Raw genomic sequence first — 21,249 nt, forward strand, 5'->3', positions numbered from 1 at the left:
TTGTTAGTGCTGATCTGACTATGTATCCCTCCATTTCATCAGAACTCGATTTTATGGCTATTCACTTTGTCAAAAGGGCTTCTCAGGTGGCGCTAGTGATAAAGAACCTGCCTGCCAATGCAGGAGACATAAGAGACTTTCCTGGCTCGGGAAGATGCCCTGGAGGAGGGAATGGCAACCCACTCCAGTTATTACTGCCTGGAGAATCCCATGGACAGAGGAACCTGGTGGGCTACAGTCCATGGGGTCGCAGACAGTCAGACACGACTAAAGTGACTTATGCATTCATTCTGTCAAAAATCTCAGCAAATTGGTGCATTCTATTTTAAGGCTGTAAACTTTATTTTATACATGCATATCTAATAATCTTTTCTATGAAAGTGTCATAGTTTTAGATCAGTTAACCCTTTCATCTAATATCCCTTTATCACTTCAAATCACCTATATCCAAGTCAAAAATCATGTGAGATATTATAGGAACTCTCAGTTCTCCTACAACAGACAGGCCCCATTATTCCAAGGTGCACCCCTCTATACCTAAAAAGCCCTGGACAAAACACAACAAATCAGCATAGTAAGTCTCTGAAAGGTAGAGGAGGTGAGCTGCCTAGGGGCCTTAAGACTTGAATGCTGTGTAATGAGTTTCCTGGCCTCATATGTCTCACACAAGATGCTGCAGAAACCTCCAATCTGGTACTCCCAACAGGAACAGATCCCCTCCCCTCCCCTAGTCCAAAAAAAGAGCCTGCTTCCCCAAGCTAAAGTACCAGGAAGAGTGGGCTACACACATCTTACTCTAGCAAAACACCAATGGAAAAATTGCACCTCTCTTCCCACAATGGTTTCAGCAGGATCCACTGGGAAAGTGAACCTCCCTCTCCCTGACTTCTTAGAAGCAAGCTGAGTGTACTGATCTAATCGACATCTATAAAACATTCTACCCCATAGCAGAATATACATTTTTTTCCCCAAGCACCCATCAGACATTCATCCAAACTGACTAGATCTTAGACCATAAAACAAACCTCAACAAATTTAAAAGAACTGAAATCACAGAGTATTTCTCTGATCATAATGAAATCTAATTAGAAATCAGTAACACTAAGACAGTAGCAAAATCTTCAAACAAGAGAAAACTCAATAAAACACTTCTAAATAAGTGTGTATTACAGGTCAAAGAGGAAGTCTCAGAAGAAAAAAATTACATAAAGTTGAATGAATATAAAGGATATCAAAGCATATGGGACACAGTTAAAATAGTGATGAGAGAAAACAACAGTACATGCTTACAAGAGAAAGAGAAAAGTTTTCAAATAAATAATCCAAGTTCCTATCTTTTAAAATTCAAGGAAACTTGTTTTTAAAAAGAATCAATAAAATTAAGAAGGCGAGGGTGGGATGATTTGAGAATAGCATTGAAACATGTATATTATCATATGTGAAACAGATCGCCAGTCCAGGTTCGATGCATGAGACAGGGTGCTCAGGGCTGGTGCACTGGGATGATCCAGAGGGATGAGATGGGGAGGGAGCTGGGAGGGGGGCTCAGGATGGGGAACACATGTACACCCATGGCTGATTCATGTCAATGTATGGCAAAAACCACTACAATAAAATAATTCAGTTCAGTCGCTCAGTCATGTCCAACTCCTTGGGACCCCATGAATCACAGCATGCTAGGCCTCCCTCCCTGTCCATCACCAACTCCCTGAGTTCACTCAAACTCATGTCCATCGAGTTGGTGATGCCATCCAGCCACCTCATCCTCTGGCGTCCCCTTCTCCTCCTGCCCCCAATCCCTCCCTTAAAAGCATCAGGGTCTTTTTCAACAAGTCAACTCTTTGCATGAGGTGGCCAAAGTATTGGGACTTTCAGCTTCAGCATCAGTCTTTCCAATGAACACCCACGACGGATCTCCTTTAGGATGGACTGGTTGGATCTCCTTGCAGTCCAAGGGACTCTCAAGAGTCTTCTCCAACACCACAGTTCAAGAGCATCAATTCTTCGGCATTCAGCTTTCTTTAGCGCTCAACTTTCTTTAGAGTCCAACTCTCACATCCATACATGACCACAGGAAAAACCATAGCCTTGACTAGACGGACCTTTGTTGGCAAAGTAATGTCTCTGCTTTTGAATATGCTATCTAGGTTGGTCATAACTTTCCTTCCAAGGAGTAAGTGTCTTTTAATTTCATGGCTGCAATCACCATCTGCAGTGATTTTGGAGCCCAAAATAATAAAGTCTGACACTGTTTCCACTGTTTCCCCATCTGTTTCCCATGAAATGATGGGACCGGATGACATGATCTTCGTTTTCTGAAATGTTGAGCTTTAAGCCAACTTTTTCACTCTCCTCTCTCACTTTCAACAAGAGGCTTTTTAGTTCCTCTTCACTTTCTGCCATAAGGGTGGTGTCATCTGCATATCTGAGGTTATTGATATTTCTCCCGGAAATCTTGATTCCAGCTTGTGCTTCTTCCAGCCCAGCATTTCTCATGATGTACTCTACACAGAAGTTAAATAAGCAGGGTGACAATATACAGCCTTGACGTGCTCCTTTTCCTATTTGGAACCAGTCTGTTGTTCCATGTCCAGTTCTAACTGTTGCCTCCTGACCTGCATATAGGTTTCTTAAGAGGCAGGTCAGGTGGTCTGGTATTCCCATCTCTTTCAGAATTTTCCACAGTTTATTGTGATCCATACAGTCAAAGGCTTTGGCATAGTCAATAAAGCAGAAATAGATGTTTTTCTGGAACTCTCTTCATTTTTCCATGATCCAGTGGATGTTTGCAATTTGATCTCTGGTTCCTCTGCCTTTTCTAAAACCAGCTTGAACATCTGGAAGTTCGTGATTCATGTATTGCTGAAGTCTGGCTTGGAGAATTTTGAGCATTACTTTACTAGCGTGTGAGATGAGTGCAATTGTGTGGTAGTTTGAGCATTCTTTGGCATTGCCTTTCTTTGGGATTGGAATGATAAAGTAATTAGCCTCCTATTAAAATAAATAAATTTTTTAAAAAAGAGAAATTTCTCAAAAGACTGACGAAGATAAAAAGAGAAGATACAAATAATTAAAATCAGTAATGAGCATGAACTATCAGTACAGACACTGCAGTCATTAAAAGAACAGGGAGTAGTACTATGAACAATTTTACGTTCATAAGTATGACAATATATAAAAAAAAGGGCCAATTTCTCAAAATCCCCCAAAAAGATGAAACACAACCTAAACATTCTTTTAACCATTAAAGACATTAAGTTTTTACAGCTTCTCCCTCAAAACTACAAACCGGTATCTCTCATGAACTTAAGATACCAAAATCCTCAACCAAGTACTAGCCAATCAAATCCAGCAATGCACAAAAAATTATATTCCATAACCTAGTGGGATTTATTCCAGGTATATAAGACTAGACCAAGTACAGTTTATTCCAGGTATGCAAGGCTTGTTCAACATTCAAAAATCAACAAATGCAATCCACCACAGGCTAAAGAAGAAAACAAAAAAATCATATGATCACATCAACTGATGCATAAAAAGCACGTGACAAAGTCAAGCACCCACTGGTGATAAAAATTCTCAGCACACTAGAAACAGAGAGACCCTTCCTCAACTTGGTAAGAAACATGACAGTTATCCACATATTAACTTACTTAACAACAACAGACTGAATCCTTCCCTCTAAGATTGGGCACAGGCAAGGATGCCCACACTTTCCTTTACTGTTACTCAGCATAGTTCTGAAAGTTCTAGCCATTGCAATAAGGCAAGAAAATGAAATAAAGCACCGAAACTGGAAAGGAACAATTTAAATAGTTACTATTTTCAGATAACATTTGGAGAAAGAAATGGCAAACCACTCTAGTATTCTTGCGTAGAGAATCCTGTGGACAGAGGAGCCTGGTGGGCTGCTGTCCATGGGGTCACACAGTCGGACATAACTGAAGCAACTTAGTATGCATGCATGCATTGGAGAAGGAAATGGCAACCCACTCCAGTATTCTTGCCTGGAGAATCCCAGGGACAGAGGAGCCTAGTGGGCTGCTGTCTATGGGGTCGCACGGAGTCGGACACGACTGAAGTGACTTAGCAACAGCAGCAGTAGCAGCAGATAACAAGATTGTCTAGCAGATAACAAGCAGCATATAACAAGCGCAGATAACAAGAAAACAGCAGATAAGAAGCAGATAACAAGAAAACAGCAGATAACAAGCAGCAGATAACAAGAAAACAGCAGATAAGAAGCAGATAACAAGAAAACAGCAGATAACAAGAAAACCCCAAGCAATTTATAATAATAAATGAGTTTACCAAGGCTGCAGAACACAAAACTGATATACAAAATTCAATCACATTTTGATATTCTTAAAATAAACATGTGGAACCTGAAAGTAAAAACACATGTAGAGTCCATTTGCCATTACATTACTTTTTATAGTCATTCCAAACAAAACAAAATTCTTAGGTATAAACTTAACAAAACATGAGAGGATCTGTATGCTGAAAAGAATAAAATGCTATTAAAAGGGGAAAAAAGACCTAAAAAAATGGAAAAACAAAGTTCATGAACTGAAAGATTTAACATGATAAATATATAAATTCTCCTCAAATAATCAATAGGTTTAATGCATTCACATCAAAATTTCAGCAAGTTTTTTTTTTTTTTTCGGTAGAGACAGAGACAAACTTATTCTAAAATTTGTATGAAAAGACTCTAGGACCTAGAATAGATAAAACAATCGTGAAAAGGAAAATAAAATGGGATGGATCACTGTACCCAATAGTTAGGCATAATATATAGCTTAAGAAAGAAGACAGTGTGGTATGAACATAGCCAATGGATGGGTCAAACAGAAAACCCAGAAATACACCCACACAAATGTGCCCGAGTTTTTTGACAAAGGTGCAATATTGGACAGACATAAGTATAAAAAGGAACCTCAATCTAAGCCTCACACTGTATATAAAATGTAATTTAAAATGGGTCAGATACAAAATGTAAAACTTTTTGAAAAGTATTAGAAAATCTTTGGTATCCAGGGTAAGGCAAAGAATTTTTACACTTGTCAGAAAAAGCACAATTCATAAAGGGAACACTGATAAATTAAGCTTCACCAAAATTAAAAATTTTGCTCTTCAAAAGACCATCAGAGAAAATATTTGCAGACCATAATTCTGACAAAAGACTTGTATTTAGAATATATAAAGAACACTCAGAACTCCACAGTAAGAAATGATGCAGTAGAAATGGGTAAAAGAGAAACCGTCTCACTGTGGAGGACATGCAGATGGCGTCTGGCGGTGAAGGACGGCCGACACCACCAGTCACTCGGGAGACGCAGACTAACATCACAGAGGAGATGTCACTGTACACCCATCAGAATGGCGGCAATGAAAGATAGTGACCACACCAAATGCTGGCAAGGATGCAGAAGAAGTGGGAATGTAAAACAGTACAGCTGCTTGGGAAAAGAACGGCAATTTCTTACAAAATTAAATATGTACCTATCAAAGTAACTCAAAAATTCCACTACTGAACATTTATGCCAGGGAAATGAAAACTCATGCTCATGCAGAAACCTGTACACGAATGTTCATAGTCACTTTATTTATAATAGCCAAAATGGGAAATAACTTGGTTACCAAGTCATGGTACATCCAAGATACAGAATACTAGTCACCAACAAAAGAAATAAATTACTGATACATACAATCTGGGACGATCTCAAGGGAATGTATTAGATGAAGAAATCCAAACTCTAGAAGTTAAGTACTCTATGATTCCATTAATATAGCATTTTTGAGACAACAAAACTATAGTGGAGAAACAGACTAGTGTAGTCAGGGGCTAGGCACAGTGCAGGAGAGAGGGAGGTGGCTATGGCTGACTGTCAAAGAATTTGCACAAAGGGTCCTTGTGATAACAGGACTATATCTGGACTGGGAGGCGGTCACCTGAAATTGCAAAGAACTACACACATTCCAGCACAAGTTTAACTGGAAAAATCTGACTATCAGTATCAACATCAATATCCTGGTTGTGATATTTACTATAGTTAGGCAAGATTTTACATCTAGGGGGAAATGGGTGAAGGGTGTTTGGGATCTCTCTGCATTATTTCTTATAAATGTATGTGAAGTTACAACTATCTCAAAATGAAAAATTAATAAATGTAAAGGCCTGGGAGGTATTTCTGACAAAAACATAGATAACCCGAACCTAATCATGAAGGAACAGACATCAGACAAGCTCAAATCCAAAACAACTGGATTATAATCTTCAATAATGTCAATGTCATGAACAGGTTAAAAGAGACATGACAACTGAATACAACAAACAATTTGACTGGACCAATCCAGGGTTTTCTTTTCTATAACGGTCGTTATTAAGACAATTTTACAAAACTTAGAAAAGGTATATAGATCAGACAATGATATTAATGTTAATTTCATTATCTTGATAATCATACTGTGGCTATATAAGAAAATGTTCTTGCTTTTAGAAAATATACAATGAAGTATTTAAGTGTAAAAGGGTATCTTATCCCAAATTTACTCTCAGTTCTTAAAAAATTATATATAGATGGGAAAACAATGGATACAGTGACAGACTTTATTTTCTTGTGCTCCAAAATCACTGCAGAAGGTGACTGCAGCCATGAAATTAAAAGACACTTGCTCCTTGGAAGAAAAGCTATGACCAACCTAGACAGCATGTTAAAAAGCAGAGATATCACTTTGCCAACAAAGGTCCATCTAGTCAAAGCTATGGTTTTTCCAGTAGTTGTGTATGGATATTAGAGTTGGACCATAAAGAAAGCTGAGTGATGAAGAATTGATGCTTTTGAACTGTGGTGTTGCAGAAGACTCTTGAGAGTCCCTTGGAGTGCAAGGAGATCCAACCAGTCCATCCTAAAGGAAATCAATTCTGAATATTCTTTGGAAGGACTGATGCTGAAACTGAAGCTCCAATACTTTCACCACCTGATGTGAAGAACTGACTCACTGGAAAAGACCCTGATGCTGGGGAAGATTGAAGGCAGGAGGAGAAGGGGATGACAGAGGATGAGATGGTTGGATGGCATCACCGACTCAAGGGACATGAGTTTGAGCAATCTCCGGGAGTTGGTGATGGACAGGGAAGCCTGGCGTGCTTCAGTCAATGGGGTTGCAAAAAGTTGGACACAACTGAGCAAGTGAACTGAACTGAACTGATACACATAGAAAAGGAAACAAGGTAAAATGTTCACAGCTGGACAATTTGGGCAAGAAAATACTTTATACTATTTTTACAACTTTCTGTAGGCCTGAAATCACAAATAATAAAAATTATCATGATAAAAATTTCAAAGATGTAGGATGCTGCACAGAGCCTGGCACACAAAGGTTCAATAAATTATACTTTTCAGATGTTTTATATATACTTTCAGATGCAGAAACAAGTTGAGAAGCTATATAAACTGCAAGACGGACTGTGGCAAATTGGCAGTAAGGTCAGGATTTGAACTCCATACCAAAGTCTATGTTTCTTTTCACTAGAATGAGGAAGGATGAAAATTTTATACACCCCCACCTTGCACCATCCCCTACAGGGATTTACAGGTGCTCTGTCTGAATAGAGAATTATGTTATATAAAAAATTTTTTTAATTTTAAAATTTTAATTGGAAACTAATTACTTTACAATATTGGGGTGGTTTTTGCCATACATTCACATGAATCTGCCACAGGTGTACATGTGTTCCCCATCCTGAACCGCCCCCCCCACCTCCCTCCCCATCCCATCCCTCTGGGTCCTCCCAGCATACCAGCCCTGAGCACCCTGTCATGCATGGAACCTGGACTGGCGATCTGTTTCACATATGATAATATACATGTTTCAATGCTATTCTCTCAAATCATCCCACCCTCGCCTTCTCCCACAGAGTCCAAAAGTCTGTTCTTTACATCTGTGTCTCTTTACATCTGCTGTCTTGCATACAGGGTCATCGTTACCATCTTTCTAAATTCCATATATATGCGTTAATATACTGTATTGGTGTTTTTCTTTCTGACTTACTTCACTCTGTATAATAGCCTCCAGTTTTATCCACCTCATTAGAACTGATTCAAATGCATTATTTTTAATAGGCGAGTAATATTCCATTGTGTACATGTACCATATAGGCACATGGGCTCAATAGTTGTGATACATGGGCACGCCATGTGAAATCTTCCTGGACATGCCGTGTCCATGCATCACAACTAATGAGCCCATGTATCTGTAGCCCATGTACCTAGAGCCTGTGCTCTTCAACAAGAGAAGCCACTCTAACGGGAAGTCCATGGACTGCAACTACAGAGTAGCCCCAGCTCACTGCAACAAAAGGGAAGCCCATGTGCAGTAACAAAGACCCAATGCAGCCAAAAATAATAATTAAAAAAACTGGCTTCAAACCATGCTCCACACTATTTACTTCTTCAGTTCAGTTCAGTCTCTCAGTCGTGTCCAACTCTTTGCGACTCCGTGAGCTGCAGCACACCAGGCCTCCCCATCTATCACCAACTGCCAGAGCCTACCCAAACTCATGTCCATTGAGTCGGTGATGCCATCCAGCCATCTCATCCTCTGTCATCCCCTTCTCCTCCTGCCCTCAATCTTTCCCAGCATCAGGGTCTTTTCAAATGAGTTAGCTCTTTGCATCAGGTGGCCAAAGTATTTACTTCTTAGTTTCTTAGAAATACCTAGGACTGGGACCTAACATCCTACACCTGCTCCAGGGCAGATATTCTGTATACAGCACATCAAACAAACTATTAATGAGTAACAAACTGACAGAAAACCATCTGCAAGTCCTTTACTACAGGGCAGTATACTGTTTTTCCTGTGCCTTTATTCATCTTAATACTCAGTACTTAGGCTGTGCTTGTCAATATAATTTCCAGGGTGACTAGACAGATACATCTCTTCTATTGGTCCTTTTTGACCTCATCAATGCCTTGTGGCTAAGATTAAACAGGACAGATAATTCACATGGGAAAAAAATTCACATGGAACAAAAGTATATACAGTGAAAAGTCTCTGTCTTTCATCCTTCCAACTCCCCTGCTACTGACAACAAATGTTACCAGCTTAAAAACGCAACTTTGCAATATTTTTTCAAATTACTAGAATTAGGTATATCACACTCTGATATTAAGCTAACCACTCACCTGGAATATTCCAAGTGATCACTATAAACTTAATAATTTCTCCATTTAGGTATTTCAAATATCCTTAAAAACTTGTATAGATATGTTTTTGACCATTTTTTAATGAAAAAATGTTCATATTGTGTATGATTACAACAGATGTCTATGAATTACGGCCAGTAAGCATTAATCACTATAGAGTACTGGTAGCTCACCTGGTTCCTGTCCCGGGCATTTGTATACCTGATCTTCTGAATGAAGTAGAATATGAGCCAGGCTGAAGAAATAATCATCAAAACAATAAAGGATATTGACACGAAGACTAGAGAACCACGGCTGAAGTTCTTTGGCGGCATTCGAGTTCCAACAGCTATTGTCATTTGTACAGAGATGTTTTTCTCCAGATAACTCAAAATATCTTTACCCCTCAATTCTGTAATCATGACAGCAATAATATCTCCAGTGCCTGTAATGTAAAATAAATATATATACTCAAGTGACATTTAAAATTTACAGAATATCAAATATATAAAAATGTTACTTAGAAAAACTACTGCAGTTTTTGCTAATGGCAAGGTTTTGCAGGTTCAAATGAAATGAAGTTTTAATTGGGTATGCTGGTACCAAGTGGGAAAAGAAATTTGATGTGTACTACTTAAGATTTAAACAAACACACTTAAAGCGTAAAAATGACTGTAGTGGTAAAAGCCGTATTAATTTGTCTTACAACTATATTTGAAAGACAGACCATTAAATCGGCCAAATGTAACAAGAGATAGTGCAAATCATTGTATTATACAGCAATCATGCTCAGTTGCTCAGTCGTGTCCAACTCTTTATGACCCTGTGGACTGTAGCCAAGCAGGAAAAGTGCCAGGCTCCTCTGACCATGGGCTTTCCCTAGCAAGAATACTGGAATGGGCTGCCATTTCCTACTCCACGGAATCTTCCGGACCCAGGGATCGAACCCGCGTCTCCTGCATTGGCAGGCGGATTATTGACCATTGAGCCACCTGGGAATCGTATTACACGGCAATAGAAATGTGACAAAAATCACGGCAGGTTTCACTGTAAAACCTTTTCCATCTTAAATGTGCTTTAGAGAGCCCCAATTCCTTATGAAAAGGAGAAAAACACTGTTATTTATAACACACAAGTTGGTACTTGTTGGCATTAACTTTTCTTATAAACATTTATGGAGCACCTATTGTGTGTAGAACTAGCACAAGGAACAGAAAGTAGAAGCTCAGGATATACAGTTTTATAATTTCACTGACTTAGGACAGAAATTTGATAATAGAGTGTCAACAGCAAAATGCCAAATGGGGGTATCTTTAATCAGTGACAGCTGAAACTATCTTAGGTCCTAGGTGTAGACTGGACTAGGGGAAGGTTCCTTTTTTGTTCATCCCAGTTTATATGTTTCATTTATAATATTCAATTGAAAGGACTATCCTTGTACAATGTACAAAGACTATTTACAACTGAAAAGAAATTCAATAAGCAGTTTATCAGAATACTGATTAAAATCCCTAAAACAAAAAGGAAACTGCAAATTAAAGCAACAAGTTAACATCTAATTATCTTTCAGATATAAGAGTTCTGATCAGTAAGTTAGAAAAAAATCTAAAGTGATGCTAAACCATTTAAAATTTCCAGTTAGAAACCTTAAGTAATTTTAAAATGCTGTTCAACACGCAATATTCTGTGGTATAAGATACCAGGTATGGCTATAAAGTAACTGAGACGGATCCCACAAACGACACATGACAATCAGTCTCATTGCTTTATAATCACACCAGGTACAAACAGTTTTAGAAATCAATTCTGAGGCTCCCTCTTGAAGACTCAAGCTGGAAAAGGAGCTGGGAAAGCTGCACAGGTAGCCAAGGGAACTGATCCATGTAATTTCATTCATTAAAACAACACTAAGTGAGCACCACCTAATTTCAATGGAAAGCTGTTTGGAAAAAGAAATATTTAATTATTTCAACCATCCTTTCAACAATATTTATTGAGTTATATACTATCATCAAGGCTCCTTAATGTCTACTTCCCAAAGAAAATGGAAATAACATTCTGCTGTGAAATAACAGAAAAGATATATATTGGTCTCTGTTTCTGGTTCCTGGGACAAAGCTCCTAAACGCTTGCAATTTCCTAAGTAACAGCACTAGGGGCATCTTTGGTTCTAATATTAGGTCTCTCACCTTGGTTCCTGACACAGAGTCCCTAAATCCCTTGGAATCCCCTGGATGACGGTAGTGTCTTTTGTTCTAATGAGGTGAATCTTGGTGGGCTCCTGGATAGCAGCAGGATCGTTGGCTAGTCACCAGAAAGACCAAATTGTGATGAGGAGCTTGGACCTTTCAGCCCCATCTCTCAGTCCTTTGGGAAGGAAGAGGGACTAGAAATGTGAAGTCTGCATGAAAACCCAAAGGTATGGGGACCCACGAATGTCCAGGCCAGTGAACACACAGAAGAGGTAGAGGACAGCATGCCAGAGCGCCCCTGCTCACACTCTTTGCCCTGTGTATCTTTTACCCTTTATCTTTATAATAAACCAGTAAATGTTACATTTCCCCCGGAGTTCTATCAGCCATTCTAACAAACTTTTGGACAGAAGGAAGGGGTTGAGGGAACCACAACATACAACTGGTGGGTCAGAAGTACTTGTGACAACACTAGACTACCAACTGGCTTCTGAAGTGGTGACAAGGGGGCTGGGGTGTCTCGTGGGACTGAGCTCTTCACCTGTGGGAGCTGATGCTAACACCAGGCAGATACTGTCAGAATCAAATTGAATTACAGGACACCCAGCTAGAGTTGCTGAAAATCACTTGGTACAGGGAAAACCCCACAAACATTTGGTGACCAGGAAGAAGCGTCAGAAGTGAAGTTTTCTTCGTGAGTAGTAAAGGAGACACACACAGGGGAGGTTTTTCCTTTACACCTGCTCTTGATTACGTGAAAACTACAACTGCTCTCAAAGGGCAATGGAGAATCTTTAAAGGGACTAGACAGAGGAGCCAAATACTACTATAATGCAGGGGCCTGGAAAGAGTGACAGGAAAGGAGACTAAAACACGCTGGTCAAACAAAGTGAAAAATAATTATAGCAGATCATCAGAATACTAGCAAAGGAACTAGGCTCTCAACCATTTTAGCTCATAAATCCCTTAGAGAATCTGATGGTAGTGTACTCCTTTCTAATTTTAGCAGAGGTCCATGACCTCCTCATGCCCCACCCATAAATGAGATCTCGGCTCAAAGATCCTAATTTAAGGATTGCCTCAGACACTTGACTTTTAAAGACTTGTGAAGCTGTCTTTTAAAGACTTGTGAAGCCAGTTTCTGTTTGGGGGAGAGTATCAGTGCAGGAAAAATGTAAGCTCAGGATAAAATTACAGTTAGATCAAGTAATGACTGATAAGAGCTGAATGAAGCACAAGCCGGAATCAAGATTGCCAGGAGAAACATCAACAACCTCAAATATGCAGATGAAACCACGCTGATGGCAAAAAGGGAAGAGGATGAAGGTGAAAGAGGAGAGTGAAAAAGCTGGTTTAAAATTCAACATTCAAAAAACAAAGATCATGGCATCCAGTTCCATCACTTCATGGCAAATAGATGGGGAACCAATAGAAACAGCGACAGACTTTATTTTCTTGGGCTACAGGATCACTGCAGATGGTGACTCCAGCCATGAAATTAAGATGCTTGCTCCTTGGAACAAAAGCTATGACCAACCTAGACAGCATATTAAAAAGCAGAGACATTACTTTGCTAACAAAGGTCCATCTAGTCAAAGCTATAGTTTTTCCAGTAGTCATATATGGATGTGAGAGTTGGACCATAAAGAAGGCTGAGTGCCAAAGAATTGATGCTTTTGAATTGTGCTGCTGGAGAAGACTCTTCAGAGTCCCTTGGACTGCAAGGAGATCCAACCAGTCCATCCTAAAGGAAATCAGTCCTGAATCTTCATTGGAAGGACTGATGCTGAAGCTGAAGCTCCAACACTTTGATCATCTGATGCAAAGAGCCAACTCATCAGAAAAGACTCTGATGATGGGAAAAACTGAAGGCAGGAGGAGAAGGGGGCAACAGAGAACCAGACCTTTGGATGGCATCACTAACTCAATGGACGTGAGTTGGAGCAAGCTCCGGGAGATGAAGGACAGGGAAGCCTGGAGGGTGCAGCCCATGGGGTCGCAAAGAGTCAGACATGACTGAGCAACTGAACAACAGCAAAGTACCTAATTTGACTGCAATGATACAGACATTCAACGGAAGATGACAAATATTTGGAACATTCATCACCACTCTCACATTAAAGCCCTTGGCAAACAATGCTTATAAATCATGAATATGGCCTCAGAATCCCATTCATTTCAACATGCTCAGTAGCCAGGATTAATTTACCAGAGATATCAATTAAGTAAAAGCCTTGTTGTGATCCCTGCTTTCATCTATTTTATTGAACACTTTCTCCATTGTCATTTTTAATGTGAATGTTTCCCCTGCTTGAGCGTGGCTACTTTGATAAACAACTCTATTCTTTCATTTTGAGAATTTTCAAGCCTACAGAGTAGTTTCAATACTATATGAACACTTAAACACACTTTTTATTTAGATCTGTCAACTAAAGATCTGTCAACTGAAGTGAGGTAATACTTCACCTTTTCTGTATGTTTCTGCTGAACCAATTGACAGTAAGTTGCAAACACCATGACATTTCCTTCTTAAATACTTTAGTATTATCTCCTAAGAACATGGATGTAATTCATTTATCACATTCAAGAAACTGAACTCTGATATGACACTGCTCTGCAATATACAGTCTATATTCAACTATTTCTGCCTGCTTCCAATGACCTTTCAGCTTAGCTGAGTACTCAGGACCGAATCTGGTCTTGTGGGCACTGTGCTTAGCTGTCTCTTTGTCAGTCTCCTCTGCTTTAAAGCAGACCCCTCAGTGTCACTTTCGGACATTCACAACACTGACCTTTTTGATGAGTCCAGGCAACATATTTTTAAAATGTCCCTCCATCTGGATTTGTCTGATAGTTTTTCCACCATTATATCTCCAAAGTAAATATTTTGGTAGGAATGGTACACAGGTGATGCTATGTCCTTCTAGATGCTACATCATGTGTCAGGTTTTACCTTTATTGATGAAGGCAAGTTTTATCACTTGGCTAATCTGGTATCAGCCAGATTTTCTCTACTGTGAACAAATACTTGTGTCTTTTTAGTTAATAAGCAGTCTATAAGGTGATGCTTTCAGAATATCCAGTTCCCCAGTAAGTCTTCGTTTAATGTACCCACTAATGCCCACCTGAATCAGTTACTACAACAGCATTTGTAAAATGGTGACTTTTCTAATATCTTCTACTTTTTGCAAAGTGGTTCTGTAATCAATATGATTCTACCTATCTTTTTTTCCTACTAAATAAATAGAACTTCTGGGTTGGCATCTTTTCTGTAAAAGAGTCCCTTTTCCCCCAACACCTAGCACTTCTTTGGGAAACAAAGGTATGTGGAAAAATATGTTAATGCTGCTATAATCCTGACTACAAAATCAATATTTGGGGGCCAACAAATGAAGCTAAGCTCCTTTGGGCTCATGTCTAGGCTCGAATTCCAGCATGATACTTATCCTCTCTGAACCTCTATCTCTTCTTTCTGATTATATTATTTGCAGCAGAAGATGGAGAAGCTCTATGTGGTCAGCAAAAAAATGGTATTACTTGCAGGCATCATGGCAGATGCTAAGTATATCTACAGTTTACTCAGCTTATCCTACTTGTATTATTATTACTCACAGAAAGTAGAGGAAACCAAAAAGTCCCTACCACAAAATTTTGGAACTCCTGTTGCTTCTCTTACTTCTCCTACAACTATGGGAAACACTCAGAACTATCTGCTGACCAACACAAACCTCCTGGCTTCCAAGAGGACTGAACTTCAGCTCAGGGAGTGCCTGCAGTTGGCAAGTATCAGAAATCACCAAACTCAACAGCCTTCTCTCAACAGCCTCCGTCACCCCACTCAGGGCAAGACCAATTCAGCTGGGCAGCTGATACTATAGAAAGGCAGATACGGAAAGGGGCAAATGAACTGTTTGAGGCATTAGGCCCCAAGTGCAGAAAGTGCTTTCACTGCAAGTTTTTCCACATTTGTTCTGTAAGCATACCTGTTTGTTTTATAAAAGCAAAACAAAACAAAACAAAAATAGCATCCCTGTGCAAAATCCCATTTAACAGGTTTTCTGCCTTAACAGATGAACTTGTTTGCTAAGTTCAAATCAGTTGCCAATGTTCTAAGGAATTTTAAAGCTCTTAAATAATCTCCTATATAAAGAGTTCAGGGGAATGTTGCATTCCCATATTAAGTGTCTGCAAAGACACTTTAGTAACTTCTGGTAGTGACATCAGTTATTCCTAAAGAATTCAATGACCTCTTTATATGTAAAGCAGAACACTGGATATTTTAAGTGAAAGAGATTAAAATTTCTTTAAAGGTCTCTCTTCCAACAACACAAGAGAGGACTTTACACATGGACATCACCAGATGGTCAGTACCGAAAATAGACTGATTATATTATTTGCAGCAGAAGATGGAGAAGCTCTATATGGTCAGTAAAAACAAGACCGAGAGCTGACTGTGGCTCACATCAGCAGCTCCTTATTGTGAAATTCAGGCTCAAATTGAAGAAAGTAGGGAAAATCACTAGGCCATTCAGATATGACCGAAATCAAATCCCTTATTATTATGTAGTGACGAACAGATTCAAGGGACTAGATCTGTTAAGAATGTCTGAAGAACAATGGACAGAGGTTCATAACATTGCACAGGATGTGATGACCAAAACTATCCCCAAGAAAAAGAAATGCAAGAAGGCAAACCGGTTTTCTGAGGAGGCCTTACAAATAGTTGAGAAAAGAAGAGAAGCCAAGAAGAAAGGGAAAGATAAATCCATCTGAATGCAGAGTTCAGGAGAACAGCAAGGAAAATTAAGAAAACTTTCTTAAGTGACCAATGTAAAGAAATAGAGGAAAACAACAGAATGGGAAAGACTAGACATCTTTTTAAGAAAATTGGAGATACCAAGGGAACATTTCATAAAAAGATGGGCATAGTAAAGGACAGAAATGGTATGGACCTAACAGAAGCAGAAGATGTTAAGAAGAGGTGGCAAGAATACACAGGCTGCTGCTGCTGCTGCTGCTGCTAAGTCGCTTCAGTTGTGTCCGACTCTGTGCGATCCCATAGATGGCAGCCTACCAGGCTTCTCTGTCCCTGGGATTCTCCAGGCAAGAATACTGGAGTGGGTTGCCATTTCCTTCTCTAATGCGTGAAAGTGAAAAGTGAAAGTGAAGTCACTCAGTTATGTCTGACTCTTAGCAACCCCATGAACTGCAGCCTACCAGGCTCCTCCGTCCATGGGATTTTCCAGGCAAGAGTACTGGAGTGGGGTGCCATTGCCTTCTCCGAGAATACACATAAGAACTATGCAAAAAAACTCTTCATGACCCAGATAACCATGATGGTGTGATCACTCACCTAGAGCCAGACATCCTGGAGTGCGCAGTCAAGTGGGCCTCAGGAAGCATCACTATGAACAAAGCTAATGAAGCGATGGAATTCCAGTTGAGCTATTTCAAATCTTAAAAGATGATGCTGTTAAAAGTGCTGCACTCAATATGCCAGCAATTTGGAAAACTCAGCAGTGACCACAGGAATGGAAAAAAATCAGTTTTCATTCCAATCCCAAAGGATGTTCAAATTACCATATGATTGCACTCATGTCACATGCCAGGAAGATTATGCTCAAGATCCTTCAAGCTAGGTTTCAGTGGTATGTGAACTGTGCACTTCCAGATGTACAAACTGGATTTAGAAAAGGCAGAGGGACCAGAGATCAAATTGTCAACATACACTGGATCATAGAAAAAGCAAGGGAATTCCTAAAAAACATCTACTTCTGCTTCACTGACTATGCTAAAGCCTTTGACTGTGTGGGTCACAACAAACTGAGGAATTTTCTTAAAGAGATAGGAATACCAGACCACCTTACCTGACTCAATGGACATGAGTTTGAGCAAACTCAGGTAGATAATGAAGGGTAGGGAAGCCTGGCGTGCTGCAGTCCATGGGGTCACAAAGAGTCGGACACAACTTAGCGACTGAACAACAAAAGGTCTAGCTAGAATGGCCGTTGCAGAGGGAACAGGCAGGTGTACGTCAGGGGTTTTCCGTGCTGGCCCATCAGTCACATCGCACCATCAATCACATTGCACATCCTGGCTGAGCCCTGTGTGCTTGTGTCTCCATGAATCTCATGAGCAGAGAGATTCGGATTTTTGCACACATCAAGAAAACCACTCAGCAAGACTCTCCTTCAGATTTGATGGAGAAATCAAAAGCTTTCCAGACAAGCAAAAGTTAAGAAAATTCAGCACCACCAAACCAGCTTTACAACAAATACTAAACGAACTTCTCTAGGCAGGAAACACAAGGAAAGGACCTACAGAAAATAAACCCAAAACAATTAAGAAAATAGTAACACGATTATACATATCAAAAATGACCTTAAATGTAAATGGATTAAATACACTAATCAAAAGACACAGACTGGGTGGATGAAGACATGTGCATGTATGCACTTTCACTTATGACATCACTATGCTTGACATCATTTGTATATGATGTCATATACAAATTGTATATGTAACTATTTTATACTGTTAAGTTAATCATGTTCCCATTATGACTTGCAATTGTAATTATCTTTTATTTTTTCAGGTTATCAATTGTGAAAACTGATAAACATCTTTTACTATTGGGATTATGTAACTAATCACTTACTACTACTGTATCATGATTGGTCAACACTTAACTATATCATGCCATTCATTCCCTTCTGGCTTGAAGAGTTTCTATCCCTTCTGTAGGTGACAACCTGATGGGACTTCCCTTGTATGTTATTTGTCATTTTTCCTTTAATATTTTATCTGTCTTTAAATTTTGTCAGTTTGATTACTATGTGTCTCTCTGTGTTCCTCCTCAGGTTTATCCTGCCTGGGACTCTCTGCGCTTCTTGGACTTGGTTAACTATTACCTTGCCCACGTTTGGGAAGTTTTCAGCTATTATTTCTTCAAATATTTTCTCAGGTCCTTTCTCTCGGTCTTGTCCTTCTGGGACCCCTATAATGTGAATGTTGGTGTGTTTAATGTCTTGGTCAACAGAAAAATAACATAAATCTATAGCACCAAAACTAGGATCTAATAGAAAAACTTTTTGAAATCCAGATGCATCTCAGAACTATCTTGAAATTTTCTGGAAAATACAAATGCTCAAGTATTGATTTTTTTCTCCAAAGCTCCAGATGTGTTTCTAATGAGCAGTCATGTTGAAAAACAACTGAACTATATGATGCTCTTTTACTAGTTTGTTTCACTTTTTCTATTTCATATTCAGTGCTCCCATTTCATTTAGTTTATGTTCTCCAATTTCTCCATCTCTTTTTTTGGGATGTTCTTTCTCAAGCCTTTATCAAGTATAGTAGAAATGCTTTTGTATACATATATATAAATGTGTAATATATATATTTAAAACACTTATGAGTTTTTGCCTAACTAAAAAAATTGTGACATTTTGATTCCACTTGTTTGACTTAGTATGAATAGAATGTTAGATTTCTAATTAAAAAATAGATATGTAACAAGCAACAAAGGTTTACTGTACAGCACAGGGAACTATAGTCAATGTCTTGTAATAACCTATGATGGAAAATAATTTCAAAAATATTACATATATTTGTATAACTGAATCACCTTGCTGTGCACCTGAAACATTGTAACTCAATTATACTTCAATAAAATATATTTATTAAAAAAAAAGAATTCAAGTGAGGCTGCCATGGAGGAGTACATTGGTGAGCCTTGCCCTTGGTGAATTATGTGGATGACTGTAGTGGAACCTTCACTATGGGTATTATCAGCATGGAGTCTTCCAGGCTATTAAGGGCTTCTGTAATGGCTCTGTTAGAATTCGGCATCAATTGACAGGCAGTGTCAACGCTGTGAGGATCTGAGCCCCTCAGACTGGAGACATCTTCGTGATGTAGGGGGACACATTTTCCACCATCAACTGTGGTCTGTTGCTGCTGTGGGCAAGAAAGACCCCTAGAGCTCCATCACCCCTGGAGCACTGACCAGCACTGTGCTGGCTGCCCACAGTGGCCACTGGCCACGTCTGACTCAGCAATGATTGGGGTACATCTTGTTGGCCCTCATCGAGGGTGCTGGCATCCTCCAAACTCACTACAGGGCCCAGCAGTTCTGCAATGCATCCCCATTCCTGGAGCTCAGCCAGCTTCCCCCTGAGTGTACCCTGGCTGCAGGTTACCCCAGCTATCAGCAATATCTTGGAGGAAGTGACCACTAACCACCACCACCACGGGAGCGCCTCTTCTGTTCTCTCCCCGATTATCTACCTCGAAGGCTGGCTCCCAGGTGGCCCTGGGACCCTTCAGAGAGGGCCTCTACTCTGTTCCCTTATCCCAGGTTGGGTGTGGGGAACCCTAGCTGCCCCGATGGGTGGGTCCCTTCTCTATCAGGGCACCACAGTCCCCACTCACATGTAACACGCTCCCACCCTCGTCTCTTTACACAGTGCCCTGATGAGCATTTAAAGTCAGTTTTGAAAGGCCTCTGTACGTACTCCTTGAGTGTCCCAAAGAAGCTGTTCTCTAGGACAGGGGCAGAGCACTCTTCAGGGACTTGGGAGCCCTCAGATTTGGAGCTGCACAGAGAGTGGTCTCTAACAAAGGCTTATGGGATCAAAGTGTAAGACGGGAAATGAAAAAAAAAAAAAAATTCAAAGGAGAAAAAATATGCTACATTCTTTCACAAAATGAATACCCCTGTGGGTGACAGATTATATTATAGATTTCCTGCTGAGATTTGTCACTGTTTTTTTCTAAAACATATACTTGTATTTCATTCCTCTATTCAAAACCTTTCATGTATCCCTGCTGCTGCTGCTAAGTTGCTTTAGTCATGTCTGACTCTGTGCGACCCTGTAGATGGCAGCCCACCAGGCTCCCCCGTCCCTGGGATTCTTCAGACAAGAACACTAGAGTGGGTTGCCATTTCCTTCTCCAATGCGTGAAAGTGAAAAGTTAAAGTGAAGTCGCTCAGTCTTGTCAGACTCTTAGCGACCCCATGGACTGCAGCCTACCAGGATCCTCCGTCCATGGGATTTTCCAGGCAAGAGTACTGGAGTGGGGTATCATGTATCCCTACTGTCAACTAAATAAAGTTCAAACTCCATGACATTCAGGGCATTTCAGGAGACAAGTGGACCTAAATGTAACTGAGCATTGTGTAATGGTTGTTGTTCAGTCGCTAAGTCATGTCCAGCTCTTTGCACCCTCATGGACTGCAGCATGCCAGGCTTCCCTGTCCTTCACTATCTCCCAAAGTTTGCTCAAATCATGTCCACTGAGTCAGTGATGTTATTTAACCATCTCATTATGTGCTGCCCCATTTCCTTTTGCCGTCAATCTTTCCCAGCAGCAGGGTCTTTTCCAATGCGTAGGCTCATGTGATGGTAGATACTTCTTACTGACCAAATGAAATCGTTTGTGCAAAGTGACTGAAACAGTGGCTCATGATATAAGTAGTATGCAAGGGTGAAGTGTGGAGGAGGATAAATCTGAGAGAACAGAGGGCCCACAGAGCTGAAAGCTTCAACAAACCCAATGACAGAAGGAGGGAAAGAGAAGAAGCAACAGTCAGAGAACAGGATGCTGGAACTGAGACTCAAAAGACATAAAAATTCCAGGAGATAATGAGGCCCAGGTTCCTAATGAGGTGGAACGGTCAAAGGATCTCAGAGAAGAATTTTAGGTTTGGTCGTTCACTCCCCACATGGATATTGACGTTGGCCAGGATGATGGCAGGGCTACATATGTATGGGTGAGTAAGTCAGGGGTCAGGGCCTCTGAGAAGCGACAGGCAGGGAGGTGAATGACTGATACAAGAGGGACGCACGGTGTGGAACAAGAGA

At 40.1% G+C, this 21,249-nt stretch overlaps 1 protein-coding gene and 1 pseudogene across 2 annotated transcripts in view; one reads left to right on the forward strand and one right to left on the reverse strand.

Moving 5' to 3' along the window:
• RNF130 (ring finger protein 130) overlaps window positions 1-21,249 on the reverse strand; it is a 142,223-nt gene that overhangs the window by 66,405 nt on the left and 54,569 nt on the right. For both annotated transcript variants that reach the window (XM_005893437.2, XM_070373496.1), the window contains exon 3: window positions 9,386-9,636. In XM_005893437.2, the coding sequence (XP_005893499.2) occupies window positions 9,386-9,636 (251 nt within the window). The remainder of the gene's footprint in view (window positions 1-9,385; window positions 9,637-21,249) is intronic.
• Window positions 19,096-19,623, forward strand: LOC102280011 (mitochondrial import inner membrane translocase subunit Tim17-B pseudogene; annotated as a pseudogene).

Source organism: Bos mutus, chromosome 7, assembly GCF_027580195.1.
Source record: "Bos mutus isolate GX-2022 chromosome 7, NWIPB_WYAK_1.1, whole genome shotgun sequence".
In the NCBI taxonomy this organism is placed as follows: domain Eukaryota; kingdom Metazoa; phylum Chordata; class Mammalia; order Artiodactyla; family Bovidae; genus Bos; species Bos mutus.